A 26,050-nucleotide genomic window follows, 5' to 3' on the forward strand; every position below is an offset into this window, starting at 1 on the left:
GGAAAGGTTCCAGAGGATTGGAGGTTTGCGAATGTTGTTCCTTTATTCAAGAAAGGGAGTAGAGATAGCCCAGGTAATTATAGACCAGTGAGTCTTACTTCAGTGGTTGGTAAATTGATAGAGAATATTCTGAGAGGCAGGATTTATGAACATTTGGAGAGCATAATATGATTAGGAATAGTCAGCATGGCTTTGTCAAGGGCAGGTCGTGCCTTACGAGCCTGATTGAATTTTTTGAGGATGTGACTAAATACATTGATGAAGGAAGAGCAGTAGATATAGTGTATATGGATTTCAGCAAGTCATTTGATAAGGTATCCCATGCAAGGTTTATTGAGAAAGTAAGGAGGCAAGGGATCCAAGGGGATATTACTTTGTGGATCCAGAACTGGCTTGCCCACAGAAGGCAAAGAGTGGTTGTAGACAGGTCATAATCTGCATGGAGGTTGGTCATCAGCGGAGTGCATTGGGGATCTGTTCTGGGACCCCTACTCTTCGTGATTTTTATAAATGACCTGGATGAGAAAGTGGAGGGATGGATTAGTAAGTTTGCTGATGACACAAAGGTTGGAGGTGTTGTGGGTAGTGTGGAGGGCTGTCAGAAGTTATAGCGGGACATTGGTAGGATGCAAAACTGGGCTGAGAAGTGGCAGATGGAGTTCAACCCGGATAAGTGTGAAGTGGTTCATTTTGGTAGGTGAAATATGATGGCAGAATATAGTATTAATGGTAAGACTCTTGGCAGTGTGGAGGATCAGAGGGATCTTGGGGTTCGAGTCCATAGGGCGCTCAAAGCAGCTGCATAGGTTGACTCTGTGGTTAAGAAGGTGTATGGCGTATTGGCCTTCATCAATTGTGGAATTGAATTTAGGAGCCGAGAGGTAATGTTGCAGCTATGTAGGACTCTGGTCAGACCCCACTTGGAGTACTGTGCTCAGTTCTGGTTGCCTCACTACAGGAAGGATGTGGAAGCCATAGAAAGGGTGCAGAGGATGACTTCCGGTAAGATGGCGATTGTTTAGCTGCTCCGAACTTTTGTTCCGTTACTGTCGCTATCTTTGCACTAAATGTCTTCATTTTTTAAACCTTAGTTAGGAATTATTTCGGTATCTCTAACTTGCCTGTGAATATATCTAACTTACAATGTCTAGCAAGAGTTCTAAATCCGGGAGAAAAGAAACTTATGACCCTGTCGGACGAGACGCTGGTTGCGCTTGGAAAGCTCCGAGACGAAATCTTAAAGGAATTTAAAACCGCTTTCAAACAGTTAGAAGACAAACTGGATTGGATCAACGATAAAGTGGACAAACATGCTGAACACTTATCTCGCATCGATTCGACTTCTGAAGGTTTAGAGAGTCGTGTTCGATACTTGGAGACTCTCTGTTCCAGCTTAGAGGAAAAATCTAATAAACTTCTTTCCAAAATGGTGGATCTCGAAAATCGTAGCAGACGCTGCAACATCAGAGTTCTGGGATTACCAGAGGCGACTGAAAAGGGATCAACCGTGAGGTTTTTCGCCGAGTTTCTCTGTGAGTTATTCGGGAAAGATTTGCTTCCGAAGCCGCCCGAGCTCGAACGGGCACACAGAGTTTACGTTCCCCCCGGAATTCTGGGCTCCCGCCCGCGACCAGTAGTCTTGTGTTTCCATCAATACCAGGTAAAACACAGTCTGATTGTGGAGGCACGTCGCAGAGGTTCTTTTTCTTTCCAGGATACAACCATTTGCTTTGGAAGATTTTGCACCCCAGACCTTAAAGATGCGCGCTGAGTTTAAAGGCGCAATGAAAGTGCTTTTTGATCGTGGTTTCAAACCTTCCCTTCGTAACCTTGCTGATCTACGAATCAAGCTTAATACCGGGAAATTCAAGTGGTTCAAATCAGCGAAGGAAGCTGAAGTGTTTGTGGCAAGTCTTCCGGCTATCCAGTCATCTTCGGAATCTGATCGGACCTCCTAAAATGGTGGATAAGTACTCCTTGTAGTAAAATAATAGTAATAATTATTTATATGTAAATGTAGTAATAACTAGTTATTATTTGCTATAGTATTTATACGGAACTGTTGTTAATGACACAGATCTGGAAGTTGTATTTGGGTTAATTTTTTTGGTAGAGCTAGCTACTTGTTTTGGTAGCCGTCTAGTTGTGGGTTGTGCGGGTGGGGTGGATTTTCCAGTTCCAACATCTCTTTATTGCTTAGGACATGTTTATATTCTGACCTTACGAATCTATGTTTACATCTCTGCTCCCAGACTGCTATTGTACTGCTTGACTTTTTATATGCCTGCTGCCTTTTACGCATTAGTAATTGATAATGGCTAGTGCACTTAAATTCGTGAGCTGGAATGTAAAGGGATTGAACCACCCTGTTAAAAGGAGGAAAGGATGCAGAGGAGATTTACAAGGATGTTGCCAGGATTAGGGAGCATGCCTTATGAGAATAGGGTGAGTGAACTCGGCCTTTTCTCCTTAGAGTGATGGAGGATGAGAGGTGACCTGATAGAGGTGTATAAGATGATGAGAGGCATTGATCATGTGGATAGTCAGAGGCTTTTTCCCAGTGCTGAAATGGTTGCTACAAGAGGGCACAGGTTTAAGGTGCTGGGGAGTAGGTACAGAGGAGATGTCAGGGGTAAGTTTTTTACTCAGAGAGTGGTGAGTGCATGGAATGGGCTGCCGGTAATGGTGGTAGAGGCGGATACAATAGGGTCTTTTAAGAGACTTTTGGATGGGTACATGGAGCTTAGAAAAATAGAGGGCTCTGGGTAAGCCTAGTAATTTTTAAGGTAGATACATGTTTGGCACAATTTTGTGGGCCGAAGGGCCTGTATTGTGCTGTAGGTTTTCTATGCTTCTAAAAAGAAGCTAACTAGCCCATCATACTTTCCTGAGCATTATGTAACAGATTATTTTTCATCCCGCTATCTGCCGTTTTCTCTTTTCCTCTCTCCCTTCGACAGAAGATGCAAAAGCCTGAGAACATGAATCACAAGTTCTAAGGACAGTTTCTACCAAAGTTCAAAATAAATTTATTATGGTTTTATGTCAGCATATACTACCCTGAGACTCATTTCCTTGCATACATTCACTATAGGTACAAAGAAACAATAGAATGAAGAACTGCACACAAAGATGGACAAACCAATGTGCAAAAGATGGCAATCTCTCGAAATACAAAAAGAGAAACAATAATAAGTGATAAATAATATTGTGACAGAAATTGTAGAGTCCTTGAAAGTAAGTAAGTAAGTTGTGGAATCATTGTTAAGGTGAGTGAAGTTAATGACTTTGGTTCAGGAAGCTGATGGTTGAAGGGTAATAACAGTTCCTGAACCTGGTGGTGAGGGTCTTGAGGCTCCTGTAAATCTTATGCAATGGCAACAGCAAGAAGAGAGCATGGCCTAAATGGTGTGGGTTCTTAATGGTGGATGCTGCCTTCTTGTGGCAGTGGTCCTTGTAGACACACTCAATGATGGAAGGCCTTTTCCTGTGATGGACTAGGCTGTAACCATTAATATTTATAGGCTTTTCCATTCATGGGCACTGGTATTTCCATAGCAGGCCAAGATACAACCAGTCAGGCTACTTTCTACCACATCTATAGAAATTCATAAAAGTTTTGGATGACATGTTGAATCTGCGCAAATTTCTAAGAAAGTAGAAGTGCTGTGATGCCTTCTTTGTAATGAAACTTGTAATGAATCTGTCTGGTTCCAGGACAGATCCTGTGAAATGATAACACAAGGAAATTTAATGTTACTGACCTTCTTCACTTCCAATTCCCTGAAAAGGCCTGGTTTCCTCCTCCTGTAGTCAATCATCAGCTCTTTGGTTTTGATGACATTAAGTGAGACATTGTTGTTGTCTCACCAGATTTCACCAGATTGAACTGGATTTTCAATCTCTGTCCTAAATGCCAATTCATCATCACCTTTGATTCAGCCAACAACAATGGTGTCCTCAGCAAACTTAAATATGGCATTGGAGCTATACTTAACCTTAGAGTCATAAGCATAAAGTGAGTAAAGCAAGGGGCAATGCACATAGCCTTGTGGTACACCTGTCCTGATGGTGATTGGAGAGGAGATGCCACTGCCAATCCGAACTGACTGGATTCTGCAAGTGAGGAAATCGAGGATCCAGTTGCACAAGGAAGTATCGAGGCCTATGTTTTAAAGCTTATTGATTAGTTTTGAAGGGATGCAGGTGTTGAAAACAAGTTGTAGTCAATGAAAAGCATCCTGATGTGCGTATCTTCACTATCCAGATGTTCCAGACACTGTTATCAGACTCTTGAATGAACCTCTCGTACACTAAAAGATAAAATCGATCTCCCAACAAGGGATACAAAAATTGTAGATTCTGGAAGCTTAAGCAAAACACAAACTGCCAGAAGAACTCAACTGGTGGAGCAGAATCTGTGTCAGGATAAGAAATTGTCAACATTTTGGGTCAAAACCATGCATCAGGACTGAGAGTGAAGAGGGAAGATAATCAGTATAAAGCAGAGAGGGAAGGGGTGAGACAGGCCATTAGATGATTGGTGGACTGAGGAGGGTGGAAAATGATGGGCAGATGGAGCCAGGTAAGGAATGAAAGAGGCAGTTGTGTGGTAGATGGAAACAAGCAAAAAAAAGCAACTGAAAGGGGCAGATGGAGCCATGTGCTGCAGGGAGAGCTGGATGAAGGTGGAGACAGCTGCTGGGCAATGAGCAGGAACACAAAAGCTACCAGTGCTGGAATCTGTTAAGTAGTGATAATGGAACCATTAGTGAGATGTGAAGAACAGATAAAACCAGATGGAAGAGGGAATCTGTTGGGTGAAATGTGTAGGTAACAGTGGATGATCTGGGAGAGGATGATGGTTACGTGGAAAGATCTGTCAAAGGAAGAGGCAGCAGTCAGTTCAGTTACAATGTTTAAGAAGGCACTTAGATACATGTATAGGAGAGGTTTAGAAGGATATTGTCCAAATGCAGGTATATGGAACAAACTCAAGTTGAGTATTGGGTTGGCATGGAAGAGCTGGGCCAGTTTCAATGGGCCAGTTTCCATACAGTTAAACGTGGGGATGGCAAGGTGATGGAAACCAGAGTCATAGGTCAGGGGTCGGAGCAGTTGGTGTAAAGGTAGATGCAAAATGTAGAGAGACTGTGAGGAAAGATAAACTATTGATAAGGTATAAATGAGGGGGGAGGGGGGAGGGGGGGAGAAAACTAAATATATCAGGGATGGGGTAAGAAGGGGAGGAGGGGCATTAACGGAAGTTAGAGAAGTCAATGTTCATGCCATCAGGTTAGAGGCTACCCAAACGGTATATAAGGTGTTGTTCCTCCAACCTGAATGTGGCTTCATCTTGACAGTAGAGGAGGCCATGGATAGACATATTAGAATGGGAATAGGACTTGGAATTAAAATATGTGGCCACTGGGAGATCCTGCTTTCTCTTGCGGACAGAGAATAGGTGTTAAGCGAAAGTCTCCCAGTTTGCGTCAGGTCTCACCAATATATAGAAGACTGCACCGGACGCTGTATATCACACCAGCTGACTCACATGTGAAGTGTCGCCTCACCTGGAAGGACTGTCTGGGGCCCTGAATGGTGGTGAGGGAGGAAGTGTAAGGGCAGGTGTAGCACTTGTTCTGCTTATAAGGATAAGTGCCAGGAGGGAGATCGGTGGGAAGGCATAGAGGGGACGAATGGACAAGGGAGTCGCGTAGGGAGCGATCCCTGCAGAAAGAGGAGGGGAGGGAAAGATGTGCTTGGTAGTGGGATCCCGTTGGAGATGGCGGAAGTTACGGAGAATTGTACTTTGGATCCGGAGGCTGGTGGGGTGGTAGGTGAGGACAAGGGGAGCCCTATCCCGAGTAGGGTGGCCGGAGGATGGGGTGAGGGCAGACGTGGGGAAATGGGAGAGATGCGTTTGAGAGCAGAGTTGATGGTGGAAGAAGGGAAGCCCCTTTGTATAAAAAAGGAAGACATCTCCTTCGTCCTGGAATAAAAAGCCTCATCCTGAGAGCAAATGCAGTGGAGATGGAGGAATTACAAAAAGGGGATGGCATTTTTGCAAGAGACAGGGTGGGAAGAGGAATAGTCCAGGTAGCCGTGAGAGTCAGTGGGCTTATAGTAGATATCAGTAGATAAGCCGTCTCCAGAGATGGAGACAGAAAGATCAAGAAAGGGTAGGGAGGTGTTGGAAATGGACCAGGTAAATTTGAGGGCAGGATGAAAGTTGGAGGCAAAGTTAATGAAGTCAACGAGCTCAACATGCATGCAGGAGGCAGCGCCAATGCAATCATCGATGTAGCGAAGGAGAAGAGGGGGACGGATACCCATATAGGCTTGGAACATGGACTGTTCCACAAAGCCAACAAAAAGGCAGGCATAGCTGGGACCCATGTGGGTGCCCATGGCTACACCTTTGGTTTGGAGGAAGTGGGAGGAGCCAAAGGAGACCTGGGTTAGTAGGATTAAGGGAAAGCCTAAGAAGTTCTAAAAGTACATGAAGAACAAGATTAGTTTAAGGGTAGGACCAGTCATAGATTAAAAAAAGGATACATGTACCTTGAAGTTGGAGGAGGTAGAAGAGCTCCTTAATGAACATTTTCTTAGCAGTATTCATCAGTGAGAAGGACTTTGACAGGTGTTAAGATGGTGCAGAACAAGTTAATATGTTAGAAAGTATTGATGTTAGGAAAGAGGATTAACTGGAACTTCAACAAAAATGTTAAGATCGATGTCCCCAGGGCCAGATGGAATATACCCCTGATTATTTTGGGAAGTGAAGGGAGAAATTGCTGTGCTTTTGATGATTATCTTTACACCATCATGAGCCACAAGAGTATTGCCAAAAGACTGAAGGATGGCAAATGCTTATGCCTTTTTTCAAGAAAAATAATAGGAATGATCCTTGGAATTACAGACCAATGAATCTTGTATCGTTTGTGGGCAAACTATTGGAGAGGTTTCTTAGAGAAAGGATTCACAAGCATTTGGAGAAGCTTAGTCTGATTAGAGTTAGTCTGCATGGCCTGGGGAGGGGCAGATTATGAGTAACAAGCGTGCTTGAATTCTTTGAGGTAGTGACAAAGCAATTCGATGAAGGTAGAGCAGTGAGTGTGGTGTATTTGGATTTTTGTAGGGTTTTCAACAAGCTTTCCTATGTTAGGCTCATTTAGAGCATCAAAAAGCATGAGATCCAGGGAAACTTGACTGTCCATAAAATGAACAGCCAAATTGTGTTGTTCATTTAAGACAAGGTGGGTGATGCACCATCAATAACTCTCGGAGACGTGAGGCGAGAAGAAAGAACAAGCAGCAAGTGACCACCACACTACATCCTGGAGACTGAGGCCGCCGGGGCTGTGTCTCCAATCGCCTTTATACCGGGGTCCGTGGGAGGAGCCACAGGAGCAGTCAGCGGGGGGGGGGGGGGGGGGGGGCGTGTCCAGACAGGTATATGTAGTTCACCACAGTGGGAGCAGATGGAACAATTTCTACCTGGGGATGGGTGAGCAGTGGTGTTCTGTAGGTATTTGATTTGGGACCCTTGCTGTTTGTGATTTTTATAAATGACTTGGATGAGGAAGTGGAAGGATGGGTTAGTAAGTTTGCAAATGACACAAAGGTTGGTGTTGTGGATAATGTAGAAAATTGACGTAGGTTGCAGCAAGACATTCATAGATTACAGAGTTGGGCTGAGAAGTGGCAGATGCAGTTCACCTGGAAAAGTGTGAAGTGTTTCACTTTGGAAGGTCGAAATTGAAGGCAGAATACAGGGTTAATGGGAGGAGTCTTAGCAAGATCCTGAGGTCCATGTCCATAGATCCCTTAACATTGTGGCACAAGTTGATAGTGTGATTTAGAAGGTGTACGGTGTGTTAGCCTTCATTAGTTGAGGGATTAAGTTCAAGAACCATAACGTAATGTTGCAGCTCTATAAAATTCTGGTTGGATCACTTGGGTCAGTGCTGGTTGCCTCATTATAGAAACAATGTGGAACTTTTAGAGAGAGTGCAAAGTAGATTTACCAAGATGATGCCTGAATTTGCATTTTTTATGAGGAAAGGTTTAGCAAGCTAGGACTTTTCTCCTTGGAGTAAAAGAGGATAAGAGGTGACATGATAAAGGTGTACAAGATGATAAGAAGTATAGATAGACTGGACAGTCAGCATCTTTTACCCGGAGCAGAAATGACTAATACCAGAGGGCATTATTTTAAGATGATTGAAGGAAAATGTTGGGGGATGTCAGAGGTAGGTTTACAGAGAGAATGTTAAGTGTTTGGAACGTCCCGCTAAAGGTAGTGGTAGAAGTGGATATATTAGAGAGATATAAGAGTCTCTTAGGCACATGGATGAAAAAAAGCTGGAACGTGATATGTGAGAGAAGCGTTAGATTGATCTTGGTGTAGATAAAGAGTTGGCACGGCATTGTGGGCTGAAGGACCTGTATTGTACTGTAACCCTCTATAACTATGAGACTATGATAAGCAGAATCTGTATTGTATCTCTGGGTTGAGGTTATGGTCATAGAGGATGAGAGTTGAAGAGGAGATCACCTATGATGACTTACACCATGACAAGCTGAAGTGAGACACTAATGCAAATAATGCAGTTGGAATTTTTTGCTTTCTTAAATGTAGTCCCAATTATGGTACCCTTGAGATCACCTCTTCTCAAATTAGGGTAATAAAGTTATGACCTTATGCCAGAAGTATTTCAGTGGCACATTTTCGTAGTTGGTTATGAATTTAGAAGGCCTTTCTGAGATGGAGCTGAAGTTCTAGCAATTAGCAAGCTGTGGAGTCACTGATGCTCCTAATGCTCCTTCTATCAACACCTTTATAAGCACTCCTCTGTACTTTGTTCTCAGCAAGGTGAATCCTTGGGTTGTTGATGGCTTTTGACAATGCTGATAAATCCTTGCTTTTTTTGTTTGTTAGTGTAGTGAAGGCCATCTATTTTCTGTCAAGAACACAAGAAAATAGGAGCAGAGGTAGAACACCAGGCTCCTCAAGCCTGTCCAACCTGGTAAGATGGCACCAATAAGTGGCAACACTTCATGTGCAGAGCTGATGGGAATCATCAAATATTCCTGTTTAGGACTACTACAGTTGAAATCCACAGTCACGGCCATAAGAACTTCAGTCAGGAGCACATTTTAAGAAGTTTAAAAAAATTTAATGATACTCAAAATTTATGAACATTGTAAATATTCTATGCTTCCATGATTTCTTCAGAAAGTACATTAAACTTGCACTTCTTCCAATTAAGTAAATTGCTGCTTTGCCTTGAAAGTAAGTTTGACACCTCGGATGCAGTGGTGTTAGAGGGTAAGGGGAGATTGAATAAGTGAATGGAAGGAGCTGTTGGTGGAAATGGAAGAGTTGAATCAGAATGAATGGTCTTTTCACATTGCTGAAAGGGGTAACAGAGGGAAGATATATCCAATGGTTGGTTATCATTGGAGGTACTAAAAATTATGGAGCTTAATCATTGAATGTGAAAGTTGTTCGGGTGAAAAATTGAGCAGAGGACAAAGCATATCCTAACTGAACAGGAGAAGACAAAAGTGTAGTAAATGAAATAAATGTGATTGAGGAAAGTGGTGATTATACTGGAGAGGAACTTTGGCTGAATTGAAAGGAAGATGTACTCGTTTGGATCACTGATTACTCCTACCCCATAAACAACAGGTACATTTGCTCTTCATTGACACAACTGAAGTTTAGCTGCTTGATTTGGTATGGGAACACCATTAAGTCCACATTTTCACTTCACTAATAAATGTTGCTCCTTTTATTTCAGGCTGGTGGTTTGTGAGTACAACAGAAGAGCAAGGCTGGGTCCCAGCTACTTACCTAGAGTCACAAAATGGAACCCGAGATGACCTGGATATCAGGACAACAAGAGCTGGAGAGGGTGAGAGTGCTTTTGTTCTTTACAGACATTCCAAAATGTTGTTTTAAGGAGGCATGTGTTTAGCTACTTGAGGCACCAAAGTATCAAGTATTCTGGCTGGGGCATTGTATATAAGAGTTGGAATATCACATTACAGCTGTACTAGGCATTGTTGAGGCTACTGTTCTGTAGATTTGTGAGTATTGTTTGAAGTTCTTGTCACCTTGCTTTAGGAAGAATATCATTAAACTAGAGAGAATGCAGAAAAGATTTTTAAAAATGTTGACAGAACTAAGTGCTTGAGTTAAAAGAAGAGACTAGATAGGCTTTGATGCTTTCACTTTGAGTAAAGGCTGAGGGATAACATTACAGGGGTTTATATAATCATGAAGGGTGTACATGGATAGTGCTTTTCCTCCAAGTAGGGAAGTCTAAAATCAGAAGGTGTAGATTTAAAGTGAAAAGTTTAGGATTTAAAGGGGACCTGAGGGGCAAGGTTGGTGGGTAGATAGAACAAATTGACAGAGGAAATGGTAGAAGTGTAAAATTACAATATTCAAAAGATATTTGGACAGGTGCGTGTATTGTAGAGGTTTAGATTGATGAGGGCCAAATGCAGGTGTGAATGACTTGGACCAAATGGCCTGTTACCAAGCTGTATAATTCTATGACTCTGGTAGCGACAGCATCGTATTCCCATATGCTCAATATCAATATGTTCACATTCCTTACAAGTCAAACCCCCTGTATTACAATACAAACAATTTAAACTTGCATTCTTCCGATGTCCCATGTTATACTTAAGTTTGTTCTGTCCCCTATGATGGTGTACTTTTCTTTTGATATTTGACTGCAGCTCCCTCCCATCCAAACATGAATTCCTCCCTACCATATATTGTCCTGGTAAATTAGTTTAACCCTTTAGAACAGCACTGGCAGACTTCCCAACAGGAATGTTGGACGCTGGCTTAAAAGCAGTTTCAATGATTCAGAAATCTAATGCCTCCCTTTTATATTAACCCTTTAGCCACACATTTATTTCACCTATTCACATACTCCTGTACTCTCTGGCACGTGGTATTAAAAGTTATGCAGATATTATAGTTGTAGACAATTTAGCTTTCATTCTGAAACCTAAGTCTACGTAATTCACATTATAGAATCTCATCCTTTTAGTTATAGTCATTCAGCACAAGCAGGCCTTTGTTTATACTGACCAAAATGCACTCTTCTATACCATTATCTGATCAGCCAATGCCTCTCCAAGTCTAGATTAATCTTGTTCCTCAGAATTAATTTTCCAGTAAATTTCCCTACTACTGATGTTTGTCTCACTGGCATTAATCACCTGGCTTATTGCAGCTGACCTGTTTAAAGATATACAGTTTGCTATTCTCCAGGCATCTGGGACCACACAAGAGGGAGATTAAGTGGGATATATAAAGGCAGACAACAAAAAGGGAGGGATGAAATCTGTGGGATGGGGGTGGTAAGGAGCATTGGGACAAATGAGACGGGTAAATTGGGTGGAGAGAAAATAAACAGTATTTTACTCAGGCTGTTTTGCTGTGGCGCATACTGATCGTGGCCAGTGCCACAACAGTTGCTTCAAAATGTTCACTTCAGCTATAGACAACATAAAACACTAAGACGCAGGAGCAGAATTAGGCCATTTGGCCCATCATGTCTATCCTACCATTCCATCATGGATGATATATTATCAATCTCAACCCCATTCTCCTGCCCTCTCCCTGCAAACTTAGACATGCTTGCTAATTGAGAAATCAAACCTTTGCTTTAAATCTACCTAATGACTTGGTCTCCACAGATGGTTCTGGCAATGAATTCCACAGATTCACCACACTCTGGCTAAAGAAATTCCTCTTTATCTCTGTTCCAAAAGGATATCCTTGTATTCTGAGGCTATGCCCTGTGGTCCTGAACTCTCCTAAAGTTAGAAACGTTCTCTCAACATCCTCTCTTTCTAGGCCTTTCAACATTTGATAGGTTCAATCAGATATCGCCCCCACCCCCCCCCCCCCACCATTCTTCGATTACTCTAGCGATTACAGGCACTATTTTGTTCTTAGGTTCATTCTTGCAAAGTCACCTGCAGACCCTCTCCAATGCCAGTGCATCCTTTAGAAAAGGGGTCCAGAATTGTTCACAATACTCGAAATGTGATCTGACCAGTGCTTTATAAAGCCTCAACATTACGTCCTTGCTTTTATGTACTAGTTCTCCCAAAACGACTGCTGATTTGTTTTCCGTACTACCAACTCAAGTTAACCTTCAGGGAACCCTGCGCGAGGCCTGCCAAATTCCCTTTGCTCTTACAATTTATGAATTTGCTCCCTGTTTTAAAAAAAATACATGTTCCCTAACCTAACCTATAGGCATAATATGATTAGGAATAGTTAGCATGGCCTTGTCAAAGGCAAGTCGTGCCGTATGAGCCTGATTGAATTTTTTTGAGGATGTGACTAAACACATTGATGAAGGTAGAGCAGTAGATGTAGTGTACATGCATTTCAGCAAGGCATTTGATAAGGTACCCCATGCAAGGCTTATTGAGAAAGTAAAGAGTCATGGGATCCAAGGGGACATTGCTTTGTGGATCCAGAACTGGCTTGCCCACAGAAGGCAAAGAGTGGTTGTAGACGGGTCATATTCTGCAAGGAGGTCGATCACCAGTGGTGTGCCTCAGGGATATGTTCTGGGACCCCTGCTCTTTGTGATTTTTATAAATGACCTGGATGAAGAAGTGGAAGGATTTGTTAGTAAATTTGTTGATGACACAAAGGTTGGAGATGTGGATAGTGTGGAGGGCTGTCAGAGGTTACAGTGGGACATTGATAGGATGCAAAACTGGGCTGAGAAGTGGCAGATGGAGTTCAACCCAGATAAGTGTGAGGTGGTTCATTTTGGTAGGTCAAATATGATGACAGAATATAGTACTAATGGCAGTGTGGTACTCTTAGCAGTGTGGAGGATCAGAGGGATCTTGGGGTCCGAGTCCATAGAGCACTCAAAGCAGTTGTGCAGGTTGACTCTGTGGTTAAGAAAGCATACAGTGCATTGGCCTTCATCAATCTTGGGATTGAGTTTAGGATCCTGGGCAGACCTTACTTGAAGTACTGTGCTCATTTCTGGTCGCCTCACTACAGGAAGGATGTGGAAACCATAGAAAGGGTGCAGAGGAGATTTACAAGAATGTTGCCCGGATTGGGGAGCACGCCCTATGAGAATAGGTTCCGTGAACTCGGCCTTTTTTCCTTGGAGCGATGGAAGATGAGAGGTGACCTGATAGGTGTATAAGATGATAAGAGGCATTGATCGTGTGGATAGTCAGAGGCTTTTTCCCAGAGCTGAAATGGCTAGCATGAGAGGGCACAGTTTTAAGGTGCTTGGAAGTAGGTACAGAGGAGATGTCAGGGGTAAGTTTTTTACACAGCGAGTGGTGAGTGTGGAATAGGCTGCCGGAGGTGGATGCGATAGGGTCTTTTAAGAGACTTCTGGACAGGTACATGGAGCTTAGAAAAATAGAGGGCTCTGGGTAAGCCTAGTAATTTTTAAGGTAGATACATGTTTGGCACAATTTTGTGGGCTGAAGGGCCTGTATGGTGCTGTAGGTTTTCTATGTTTCTATATTCCATCTGCCACTTTTTAGCCCATCTCCTAATCTGTCTATGTCTTGCAGATTCTCTGCTTCCTCAACACTACATACCCCTCTACCTATCTTTGCTTCATCTGCAAATTTGGCCATAAAGACATCAATTCAGTCATGTAGATCATTTGAGATGTAATGTGAAAAGTAGCAGCGCCAACACCAACTTCACAGAACACAACTAGTCACTGAGTCACTGGCAAACAACCAAAAAAACCCTGCCCTCCTTTTATTCCCACTCCTTGCCTTCTGAAAGTCAGCCAATCTTTTATCGATTCTAGTATCTTTCCCATAATACCATGGGCTCTTATCTTGATAAGCAAATTCATGTGCAGGATTTTGTCAAAAAATCCAAGTAAACATCCACTGACTCTGCATTATCTAGTTAACAGGTGCTGTAAACTTTATGACAGTTGTTTGTTTGCAAACTTTCTGTGTGATGTATTCATTTAACTTTGAGATAACAATCACTGTTGCTGTGAATTTTTGATCCTGTAAATAAAACTTGTGTATTGCACACTGATGACGTTATTCAGTGCACAAATTGTGAAGTGGAAATAGCCTTCATTAAAGTAATAGGAAGTGCCAACCCTGACCCTAGTTTCCCAAGAGTCAACTACACAACAGGAAATGGTGCCCTCTTGTTTCCAGGTGTAGCCCATCTTCTTGGTGTATCCTTCCTCTCCCAGGGGTAAGGTCTTTGGAGCTTCTGTTGACGTTTCTGTGGCACTGCACTTTTACAGGATGGGGTTGCTAGCCCAATGCCCCAGTCTCCTCCTGTCACAGCCAGCTTGCAACTGTCTGTGGTGGAGTTATGATAAATACATTTGGGAATTAAATATTCTAGAGTACTTGATGTGTAGGAAGCAAAAACATTGCAGAAAAGCTATGGAGGTATGTCCTCAGTAATTGCCTTGATATTAATCAGAATCACTTTACTGTCATTTAGTGAAACATACCAGAATTGATTGTGGTTCTGTGAAAAGCATAAAGCACAGGACAATACCATAACAGGCAACACAATAGGAACTAATAATTTATAAAACAATATTGCAACTAGCCATGAGCAATCAACAAATAATAGAATGGTCAAATGCACAAATGTCAATAATCAAACTTAAATAAATGTTAATATATGAAGAGGCCGAATAATTATCAACAGAACTAGGAGAGCAGGAGAGCTGAGCTGAAAAGTGGCAGATGGAGTTAAACACAAAAATGATATTCACCCTCGAAGTCAAATTTGAAGGCGGAATATAGGGTTAATGGCATGATTCTTAGCTGTGTGGAGGAACAGAGAGACTTTGGAATCCATGCTCATGGATCCCTCAAAGTTTTTTTTATATAAATTTTTTAAATTGAATTTTCAAATAGGTTACAGAAAGAAAAAAAATTATCAACCATTCCCCCCCCTCCTCTTGACCCCTCCCCCCTAACATATCCCTATAGAAAAAAAAGAGAAGAAAAAAGAAAGAAAGAAAGAAAAAAGAAAGAAAGAAAGAATGCCTGGATATCGGAAGATCCCCACATGCTCCATGGAGTTCATAATAGCTTTAATATGTATATTTATTTATTTCCCCAGATAACCAATAATTTTATCTTCGGAGCACCTTATTCCTATAGGTATATTAGTTAATCCTATCTTTTGTAAATAAGGGCGCCAAATTTTCAGAAATATTTCATATTTATCTCTTAAATTATAAGTAATTTTTTCAAGTGGAATGCAGCTAAAAATTTCATTCTTCCAACGATCTATACTTAAGTATGAATCCAATTTCCAAGTAACTGCAATAGCCTTTTTGGCTACTGCCAATGCAATTTTTATGAATTCTTTCTGATATTTATTCAATTTGGATTTCGATTTTATCCCTTCAATATCGCCTAGTAAAAATAATGTTGGATTATGTGGAAGTTGTATTCCAATAATTTGTTCCAGTAAAACTCTTAAATTTGGCCAAAAAGGTTGAATTTTAAAACAAGACCAAGTAGAGTGTAAAAAAGTACCAATTTCTTGATTACATCGAAAACATTGATCAGATAAATTTTAGTTTAATCTATTTATTTTTTGTGGTGTAATATATAATTGATGTAAAAAGTTATATTGTACTAATCTTAGTCGAACATTTATTGTATTTGTCATACTGTCAAGACATAACCTTGACCAACTTGTTTCATCAATTTTAATATTCAAATATTTTAATATCAGTTTCCCATTTTTGTCTTGACTTATGAGTTCCTTGTTTAATTGCCTGTTTTTGAATCAAATTATACATACCAGAAATAAAAATTTTAATTTTTCCTTTATGAATTAAAGTTTCTATTTCATTAGGTTTTGGCAATAACATTGTTTGACCCAGTTTATCTCTTAAATAAGCCCTTAATTGGAAAAAACAGAAAAGAGTGTTATTTGATATTTTATATTTATTCTTTAATTGGTCAAATGACATTAATATGCCTCCTTCAAAACAGTCTTCTATATATCTAATCCCTTTGTGAAACCAGTTATATAAAAGTTGATTATCTATTGTAAAAGGGATAAGTTTATTTTGAATTAAAGGTCTCTTTGCTAATAAAGATTTCTTTATCTCATCATCAACATTTATCTTATTCCATAAATCAATCAAATGTTGTTAGAAAAAGTAATAGGGTGGTGAAGAAGGCGGATTCCCTGCTTCCTCAACACAAGATTCTGTAGAGGCTGGAAATCCAGAGCAACACACAAAATACTGTAGGAGCTCAGCCTGTCAGGCAGCATCTGTGGAGAGGTATAAACAGTCAGCATTTCAGATAGAGACCTTTCATCAGGATTGGAAAGGAAGGGGGAAGAAGCCACAATGTGATGGGGAGAGGAAAGGAGTACAAACTAGGTGATAGATGGAATCAGATGAGTGGGGAAGGTGGGATAAAGTGAAAAGCTGGGAGGTGATGGGTGGCAAAGATAAAGGGTTGACGAAGGAATCTGATAAAGGAAAGTGGATCATGGGAGGAAGGGCACTGGGAGGGGAGGTGATAGGCAGGTGAGGAGAAAGGAAGCTGCATGAGGGAAGCCAGAGTGGAGAATGGAAGAAGGGGGAGGGGGAATTAAATTTAAGTTCATCCCATCAGGTTAGAGACTACCTAGATGGAATATTAAACATTTCTCCTCCAACCTGAGAGTAGCCTCACCATTGCAGTAGAGGAGGCCATGGACTGACATGTCAGAATGGGGATTGGAATTAAAATGGTTGCCCTCAGGAAATCCTGCTTGTTGCAGATGGAGCAAGTGTGCTCATCAAGGTGGTCATTAAATCTATGCTGGGTCTAACCAATAGAGCAGGCCGCATCAGAAGCAAAGGATTCAATAGATGACCCGATTTGCTGCTGATGAGAACATAAGAAATAGGAGCAGGAATAGACCATCTGGACCATGAGACCTGCTCCGCCATTCAATAAGCTCATGGCTGATCTGACCGTGGAGTCATCTTCACCTACTTGCCTTTTCCCCATAACCCTTAATTCTTCTACTATGCAAAAATCTATCCAGCCTTATCTTTAATATATTTACTGAGATAGCCTCCACTAGCAGAGAATTCCACAGCTTCACCAGTCTTTGGGAAAAGCAGTTCCTCCTCATCTCTGTGCTAAATTTACTCCCACAAATCTTGAGGCTATGTCCCCTAGTTCTAGTCTCTCCTACCAGTGGAAACAACTTTACTGCCACTATCTTATCTATCCCTTTCATAATTTTACATGTTTCTATATGATCTCCTCTCATCCTTCTGAATTCCATTAAGTACAGTCCCAGGCGACTCAATCTCTTCTCATAATCTAGCCCCTTCATCTCTGGAATCAACCTGGTGAACCTCTTCTACAATGCCTCCAAAGTCAGTATATCCTTCCTTAAGTAAGGAGACCAGAACTGCACGCAGTACTTCAGATGTGGCCTCACCAGCACCCTATACGTTTGCAGCATAACCTCCCTGCTCTTAAATTCAACCCTCTAGCAATGAAGGCCAATATTCCATTTGCCTTCTTGATAGCCTGTTGCACCTGCAAACCAACCTTTTGCGATTATGCTGATGTGTTGCCTTACCCGGAACAACTCTTCAGAGCCCTGAATCGAGGTGAGTCAAAAGTTTAGTAGACAGGTGTAGCACACTGGCTATTTGCAGAGATGCATGCCTGGATGGAAATTAGTAGTGAGAGATGAATGGACAAGGGAATCATGGAGAGATTATATTCCTGCAGGATGTGGAGAATTAGAGTTGGGGAAGGTAAAGATTTGTTTGGTGGTAGGATCCCATTGAAGATGGTGGAAGTTGTGGAGAATGATGTGCTGGTGCAGGGGCTCAAGGGGTGGTAGGTAATATCAGGAAGAACTCTATCCCTGTTAATGATGCAGGAAGACAGAGTGAGTACAGATGTCTGGGAAATGGAGGACATGTAGGTAGCATCAATGGTGGAGGAAGAGATATCCCATTCTTTGAAGAAGGAAACATCTCTCATCTTCTAGTAAGCAAAGCCTCATTCTGGGAACAGATGCTTTGGAAACCAAGGAACTAAGAAAAGGGAATGCCATTTTTACACGTGCAGGAGGAAAGGTCTAATTACAACTGCTGTTTTGAAGAGCCAGCGCTGGTATGTCTCCTGTAAGATTCTTTAATTCTGAGTTACTATCTTAACTGAAGGAAGCATTCGGTAGGAAAAGCCGTTATCTCCACCACTGGCAGCCTGAGCTCAATGGATTTAAATCCAATCCTGAAAGCTTTCCATTTCTCTCATTCTTTACAATACTAATTAAAATGTGTTTCTTTAATCAAACTGTGGAGTTCTGAAATGGTGCTTTATTTCATGACTGGGTGACCATCGATAGAGAATGATTGATATTATCAACAAACATGCGAAGAAACATACCACTGTGATGGTAGAAGGGAAACTAACTGACTTTTGGTCTTTTATCATCTACTGGTTGTGATGTTACTCTTGCATCTAAGTACTTACCATTCATTGTGCATTAATAACTTTCTAATCATTATTTCATTTTGTTGTGAGGTTGTTCTCTCCTTGTGTAATTTACATTTTCTGTTCAATCAACTATTTCCAGTTATTCAGATGTTTGTTTTGAATCATTTTCTTAAATACTGGCATATGCACATTTAACTCTCTGAGTACTGTTGATAAAGATAGTTAAGCTGTGTTAACATTCATAGGGTAACAGCTGCTTAAAAGTTGCTCCTTAATTGCATCCCTATGTTTAAAAAGACATAATAGATATTCCTGCTCATCTGGAACTACGGTAGATTTAAAATCCAACTCAGAGGGCATATTTTCTCCTGTAGTCTTTATCTGGCTCTTGCAATGGTTGTTTAAACCAGAGAACTCAATTCTGTGTGAACAGTGGGTGAGTGATGAGAGAATGCACAATGTAGTTACCATTCACTCCTAGTATATCGGATCATATCCATGTCAATCAACAGAAGATGCCCACTTTCATTTCCTTTATAAACTCTCCATCGAGTCATTGTCAATGGGTGATCAGAACATAGTACGTCAAATTACATTATGCATGAAAATGTATGAATACAATCAGAATCAGATTTATTGTTGCTGACATATATCATGAAATTAGTTGTTCTGTGTTACCATTTATTTAATATACCTAATCATGGAAAATATTTAGTACTCAGAATGTTAAAAGAGTTGTTGCTCACCAGTATTTTCATGTTGTACTAAAAACGAAAGCCATTTGTGGCATTCAGACTGGAGGAGTAATTGGGATAAATACAAAATAACAAAACAACCAATTAAGAGAAAACATTGCTGTGTTGGTACTGTCTGCTAGAAAAGAATCCCTACTAGATTTTCTGGCAGTTAGGACAAACAGTACTCCAATAAAGTGGAGACTGCAGATGCTGTAATCTGGAGCAAAACATAGTCGCTGGAGAAACTCAGCATGTCAGGCAACATCTGTGGAGGGAAGTGAACTGCTGACATTTCAGGTCGAGTCCCTTCATCTTGACGAAAAGAAAGGGGAGATAGCCAGTACAAAAAGGTGGAGAGATGGGATGGAGCAAGTGATGGGTGGATCCAAGTGAGGAGGGTGATATGCAGGAGGAGAGAGAGTGAGAATGATGTCAGAAGTAGGAATGTGCTAGGTGGAAGTGGCAAAGGGTTGAAGATGATGGAATCTGATAGGAAAGGAAGATGAAGCACAGAATAAAGGGATGGAGGTGGTGGGGGATGGGGTGAAACCATTGGAAGGTGTCTGGGTGAAAGGCAGATGGAGAGGGTGGGAAAGAAAGATAAGGACCAGGCAGCTCAGGAGGAAAGAGCAAATGGAAACAGGACAGAGAGCGAGTAGTCACTGGAAGCTTGAGATTCGATATTCATGCCGCCATGTTGGAGATGTGATAACATGGACATCAAATTAGAGTCACAGAGCACTATGACACAGTTTTCAGCACAGAAACAGGTGGTTTGGCCCATCTAGTCCTCTCGAAACACACCTGGACAACTCCCATCCATGTACTTACCGCAATCTAAATTCTCAAAGTTCTTACAATTCAAATTCTCAAACTTCCATTAACTGGCTCCATTCTGTCCCTTTCCCCCTCTCTTCTTGAACTACTTGACACCCATTACCCTATCTCTTTCCCTCTTCCAACCTTCTCCATATGCCCATTACCCATACTCTTTTCCCACTGGTTCAATCCCCACCTTCCTCCTTTTTTCACGTGTTCCACTGATCAGATTCTGTTGTCTTCATCCCTTTTAAATCTCCTCTGTCTTTTAGGGCTAAGTTTGTTTTTACACAGAAAGTGATTGATAATTAATGCATGCTGCCAGAGGAGGTGGTGAAAGCAGGTACATTTACTTTGTCTGAGCAGAGTAGATGAAGACAAACTGGTTTTAAAAAAATCAAATGTTACAAGTACAAACATTATTTCACAAGTAGTTTGGGTTAGGATTTGAGGAATGGGGTGGTAATAGTGAAAGCAGATTCAATTGCTGTAAGAAGGAAGCTTAAAAAGCATCTGAAAAGAATTTATAAACAATAATGAGAGGGATCAGCTAAATTGCTTTACTTAAGAGTCAATACAGTTTCATTTTGTACCCTCCACTCATTATTGCATGCTCCCTACTTGTAGACTCTCCACTGATGAGAAACAGTTCCCTCACATTTACTTTTTCAAGCCTTATGAGAATCTTCTATGTTTTACTGAAAACCTCTCATTATTTAAAATCCATTGAGTAGAGGCCTATCTTATTCAGGGTTTCTCAGAAAATGGACCCCATATCCCAGAAATCAAAGTTGTGAATTGACACAGCAGAAAGTTCAAGTATAGGAGGGTTTTTTTTTTATTAGAGTAGAGGCCAAACTCTCACAGAACTATAAGTGAGGTCATAGAGTCCTAGAATACTACAGCACAGAAACAAGCACTTTGGCATATCTAATCCATGCTGAGCTATTAATCTGCCTAGTCCATTAACGTGCAAATGGACCACAGCGCTCTATATCCCACCCATGCACGTACCTCTCCAAATTTCTCTTAAATGTTGAAATTGAACCTGCATACGCCACTTCTGCTGGCAGCTCATTCTACACTCTCACCACTCTGAGTGAAGAAGTTGTCCCTCATGTTCCCCTTGAAGATTTCACCTTTCACTCTAAACCCCTGATCTCTAGTTGTAGTCTCACCCAACTTCAGTGGGAAAAGCCTGCTACACTTCATAATTTTGTATACCTCTATCAGATGTCCCCTCATTCTACAGGGGAGATCTGATAGAGGTAACCTATTCAAACTTCCCTATTACACAAGTCTGCAAGTCCTGGTTACATCCTTGTACATTTTCTCTGCATTCTTTCAATCTTTTTGAAATCTTTCCTGTAGGTAGGTGGCCAAAACTGCACACAATACTCCAAATTAGGCCTCACCAACGTCTTATACAACTTCACCCATAACATCCCAACTCCTGTACTCAGTACTTCTGATTTATGAAGGCCAATTTGCCAAAAGCTTTCTTTATAGCCCTATATACCCATGATGCCACTTTCAAGGAATCATGGATTTATATTCCCAGACCTTTCTGTTCTACTGCACTGCTCAGTGCACTACTGATGATTGTGTAAATCTTACCATGGTTTGTCCTCTTAAAGTGCAACACCTCACTTGTCTGCATTAAATTCCGTCTTCCATTTTTAAACCCATTTTTCCAGCTGGTGCAGATCCGCTGTAAGATTTGATCATCTTCCTCACCGTCCACTATACCCTCAATCTTGGAGTCATCTGCTCATTTGCTGATCCATTTTACAACATTAACATCCAGATCATTATTATAAGTGACAAATAACAATGGACCCAGAACTGATCACTGTGGCACGCCACTAGCCACAGGCCACCCGTCAGAGGGGCAACCACCTACTACTGCTCTCTGGTTTTTCCATTGTCTCCAATTGTAGCAGGCTTCCTTCCTTTTGTTCCACAAATCCCTTGCAATAAAGGCTAACATACTATTTGCCTTCTGAATTCAAGATTTTACTTGCATTTTTACCTTCTGCATCTCATACCTAGATCTCACTGTATACCAGCTTTCATGAGGTACTATAATTTGACAAATATTCCAAAGTCACCGAGTCAGTCATCACAGAATCAGTCCCTTCAGCCCACCATGTCTGTGACAACTATCAAATATTCACCTTTAATAATCCTGTTTGCCAGCACTCAATCTGTAGTCATGTATATCTTGGTAATGCATGTCTAAGTGTTTCTTAAATGTTGTGAGAGTAATTGACTACCTCTTCTTACACAGTGTGTTCTAGATTGTCACTACCCTCTGGGAGAATCAATTCTCACTTGTACCCTTTCTCACCATTTTATTTACCAGTACAGCCATCTTCAGGTGTTCTTGGACTTATGCACCAAGATCTCTCCACTTCCTATTAATCTAGAGGGATGTACCACTCATTTTGTATATCCTATCTTTATTGGTCCTCCCAAAGTGCATCATCTCACATTTATTGGGACTAAATTTCATTTGCCATTGTTTTGCCCATCTTATGAACTGAACAATATTGTTCCATAACCTACCAGTTGAGTTTCAGTCACTAAACTGTGCTAGTTTACTACTTGGTGCTGAGAGAGTGTACAGACTCCTAAAAAGGTTTTTCATATTATATCTTGAAGAGGATGTACAAACCAAAACATTTTCTAGTGTACAGAGAAATACACAGCCTGCTGCTAGATTTAAAAATGAAAGATTTATTTGTAATAGTTCAATTTCATAAACTCCATCCAGTCCTAATCCACGTGGTTACTTTGTGAACATGTTCATCTTTTCTTCTTTTGTTAACATTTGACTGTTCAATTTTATGTCTGTTTTGTACCATTTCACTCCATACTTATAGTAACTAAGAGACGCAAAGCTCATCTGCGTCGACTGGACCGGAGGTGGACTCTGGGAGGAATGTATAACCGGCAACAAAACCCAGGTGAAAAGAGGCCCATGCCCTTTTAATTCAGTTACTGGACAGAAAGACTGAACAGTTTGTGCTTTCTCTAAAAGGCTGACTATTCTGATTTATTGATTGTGAATGAATGCATTGTGTTTGTCTCTGTGGTGCTCTTTTAAAAGTTTCTGATGTATTTTTGTCTGATTTTTTACACACTATGGTTTTGGCACCTACCAGAGTGGATGCTTAAAGATCAGATTGATATCTTGAAAAGTTGGTTTGAATCATAGAATAAAAGCAAGATCAACTGATAACAACACACACAAAATGCTGGTGGAACACAGCAGGCCAGGCAGCATCTATAAGGAGAAGCACTGTCGACATTTCGGGCCAAGACCCTTCGTCAGGACTAACTGAAAGGAAAGATAGTAAGAGATTTGAAAGTTGTGGGGGAGGGGGAAATGCGAAATGATAGGAGAAGACCGGAGGGGGTGGGATGAAGCTAAGAGCTGGAAAGGTGATTGGCGAAAGGGATACAGAGCTGGAGAAGGGAAAGGATCATGGGACAGGAGGCCTCGGGAGAAAGAAAGGTGGTGGGGGGGAAGCACCAGAGGAAGATGGAGAACAGGCAAACAACTAAATATGTCAAGGATGGAGTAAGAAGGGGAGGAGGGGCATTAACGGAAGTTAGAGAAGTCAAATTTCATGCCATCAGGTTGGAGGCTACCCAGTCGGTATTTAAGGTGTTGTTCCTCCAACCTGAGTTTGGATTCATTTTGACGGTAGAGGTATCACTTTCACCAATCACCTTTCCAGCTCTTAGCTTCATCCCACCCGCTCCGGTCTTCTATCATTTCACATCTCCCCCCATTACTTTCAAATCTCTTAGTATCTTTCCTTTCAGTTAGTCCTGACGAAGGGTCTTGGCCCGAAACGTCGACAGTGCTTCTCCTTATAGATGCTACCTGGCCTGCTGTGTTCCACCAGCTTTTTGTGTGTTGTTGTTTAAATTTCCAGCATCTGCAGATTTCCTCGTGCAAGATCAACTGATAATACAGTTATAGAATTATAATATTAGTACATCAAAGAAACAGGCCATTTGGCTGTTAAATTTATGCCAATACTGAAGGAAACTGTTGAAATAAGTTTATTCTTACGATTCAAGCACTATAAAATGAATAAAAGGTTATATTTCTGACTGTGAGAAACCTGACAGAAATGACAGGTTTGACGTGGCTGAGACCAAGTTCTTGGTACAAACTGGAAAATTATTTTTTCTGAAGTTTTATTAAGAAATCTCATTAGTGATTTTCTCTGCTAAAGTAAAATGCAGATATTTTTCTTAAATGAATATTCCTCTGTATTTCCTCACTGCTTTTGGAATCTAACTGGTTTGTGCTCATCCTCTTCAAGGACCTGCTTTTTTATAAAGGCAAAATTTCAACACTTTCAACACATGACCCAAATCCATCAGATTTAAAGAATCAAGCATTACAAGTCCTCTGGAGGCACGATAGACAGCTGATGCTGGAAATCTGGATCAGCACACAAAATGTTGGAAGCACTTGCTGGTCAGACGGCATCTGTGGAGGGAAATGGGCAGTCAACGTTTTAGGCTGAGCCCTCTTCAGGACTGTGTGTATTAAAGGCTGGAGGGAGGGGAAGAACAAGTTTAAAAGTTTCTGCCACCTGCTGCATCTACCTCCTTCCTCATTGGTTCTGCTGCCACATACTGCTGTTTTTTTTCCATGCTGAACTTCTGCTGCCCTGGGCACTTCCCAATGCTTGTAAGCTTGGCCTTCTGCTCACATGTTCAGCCTTCTTTCCCCATATGCTGATCACATTCCTATGCTGTTTCCTCCTCCCCAGACTCTGCCTCTCTCAAGTCTTTCCATTTCGTGTTGAGTTCCGTCTCTCCTGCCAAGTTCTATGATCCTTTCCTATATTCTATTCACCAACCCCATGTTCTTCCCTCCTTCTCCCTGGCTTTCCTGCATTTCGCGGTGACTTCAAACAAACTCATTACAGCGCAGATCATGGATACGATTAAATACTCCCATTTCACCCTTCTGCAGCTGAGAATCACAACTGCATCCAAGGTCTGTACAGTTAATGAAGATATTTTAATACGATTGAACAATCTATCACTGCTTAAAATTGATGAAAGTAATGCCGATTGTGGCCATACTTCTCGTCAGAATTCTTGAAGGAAATGTGAATGTCGTTGAGGACAAAAAGAATGGGATTTTTGACTCCCAATGCTGACTATATTGCTGGCAAACATACTGTCTGTAGTAAATAAAATTGACGATCTCAGAGGGACATGGGGACAGCTTGTGTCCTCTGCTTCATGGAATCCTGGTTAACCCTGCCCATACTGGAATCAGTGATTCAGATTGATGGGTTCACTACACACCATCAGGATTGGACTTCCAAGTCTCTGAAAAGCAGAGGTGGAGGTATATGCCTCATGATGGACTCCTCTTGGTGATCAATGTGACGGTGATGTCCCAATTCTGCTCTCCAGACCTGGAGTATCTTGCAATGAAGTGTCGGCCATTTTAGACTCTGTGGGGGATTTCAGCGATCATTTTGTGCATTCCACCTCAGTCCAATGTCAAACGGGCTCTAGATGATCTGAGCAATGTGTTCAGCAGGCACAAAACAGCACACTCTAACACTCTCACCATCATTTTGGGGGATTTAAACTAGGCCAGCCTGAAAAAAATCACTAAGTGATTACCCATCAACAAATCGCTCGTAGTACCAGAGGAAGCAAAACACTGGACCACTGTTACACCACCATCAAGAGTGCCTATCATGCTATTCCATGCCCACATCAGAAAGTCTGATCATCTGGTTGTACTTCTACTCCCTGAGAAGAGACAGAGTGTGAAGACTGTAGCACCAGTATTGAGAACCAAGAAGGTATGGACAAGGGAAGCACAGGAGTAGACTGGACTATATTTTGAATCTGGATGAGTGTGCCACAGTTGTTACAAACCTCATTAAAACCTGTATGGATGAGTGTGTGCCTATGAAAACTTGCTG

The 26,050-nt window shown here is 41.4% G+C and overlaps 1 protein-coding gene across 8 annotated transcripts in view; it reads left to right on the forward strand.

Moving 5' to 3' along the window:
• The window catches only part of sh3pxd2aa (SH3 and PX domains 2Aa), a 266,480-nt gene that overhangs the window by 185,284 nt on the left and 55,146 nt on the right, over positions 1 to 26,050 (forward strand). For 7 of the 8 annotated variants that reach the window (XM_073027125.1, XM_073027127.1, XM_073027129.1 and 4 more), the window contains 2 exons: positions 9,810 to 9,923; positions 22,955 to 23,038. In XM_073027125.1, coding sequence (XP_072883226.1) covers positions 9,810 to 9,923; positions 22,955 to 23,038 — 198 coding nt within the window. The remainder of the gene's footprint in view (positions 1 to 9,809; positions 9,924 to 22,954; positions 23,039 to 26,050) is intronic. The other variant, XM_073027126.1, reaches the window with a different exon arrangement.

The sequence above is a fragment of the Hemitrygon akajei genome, chromosome 23, assembly GCF_048418815.1.
Source record: "Hemitrygon akajei chromosome 23, sHemAka1.3, whole genome shotgun sequence".
NCBI lineage: Eukaryota > Metazoa > Chordata > Chondrichthyes > Myliobatiformes > Dasyatidae > Hemitrygon > Hemitrygon akajei.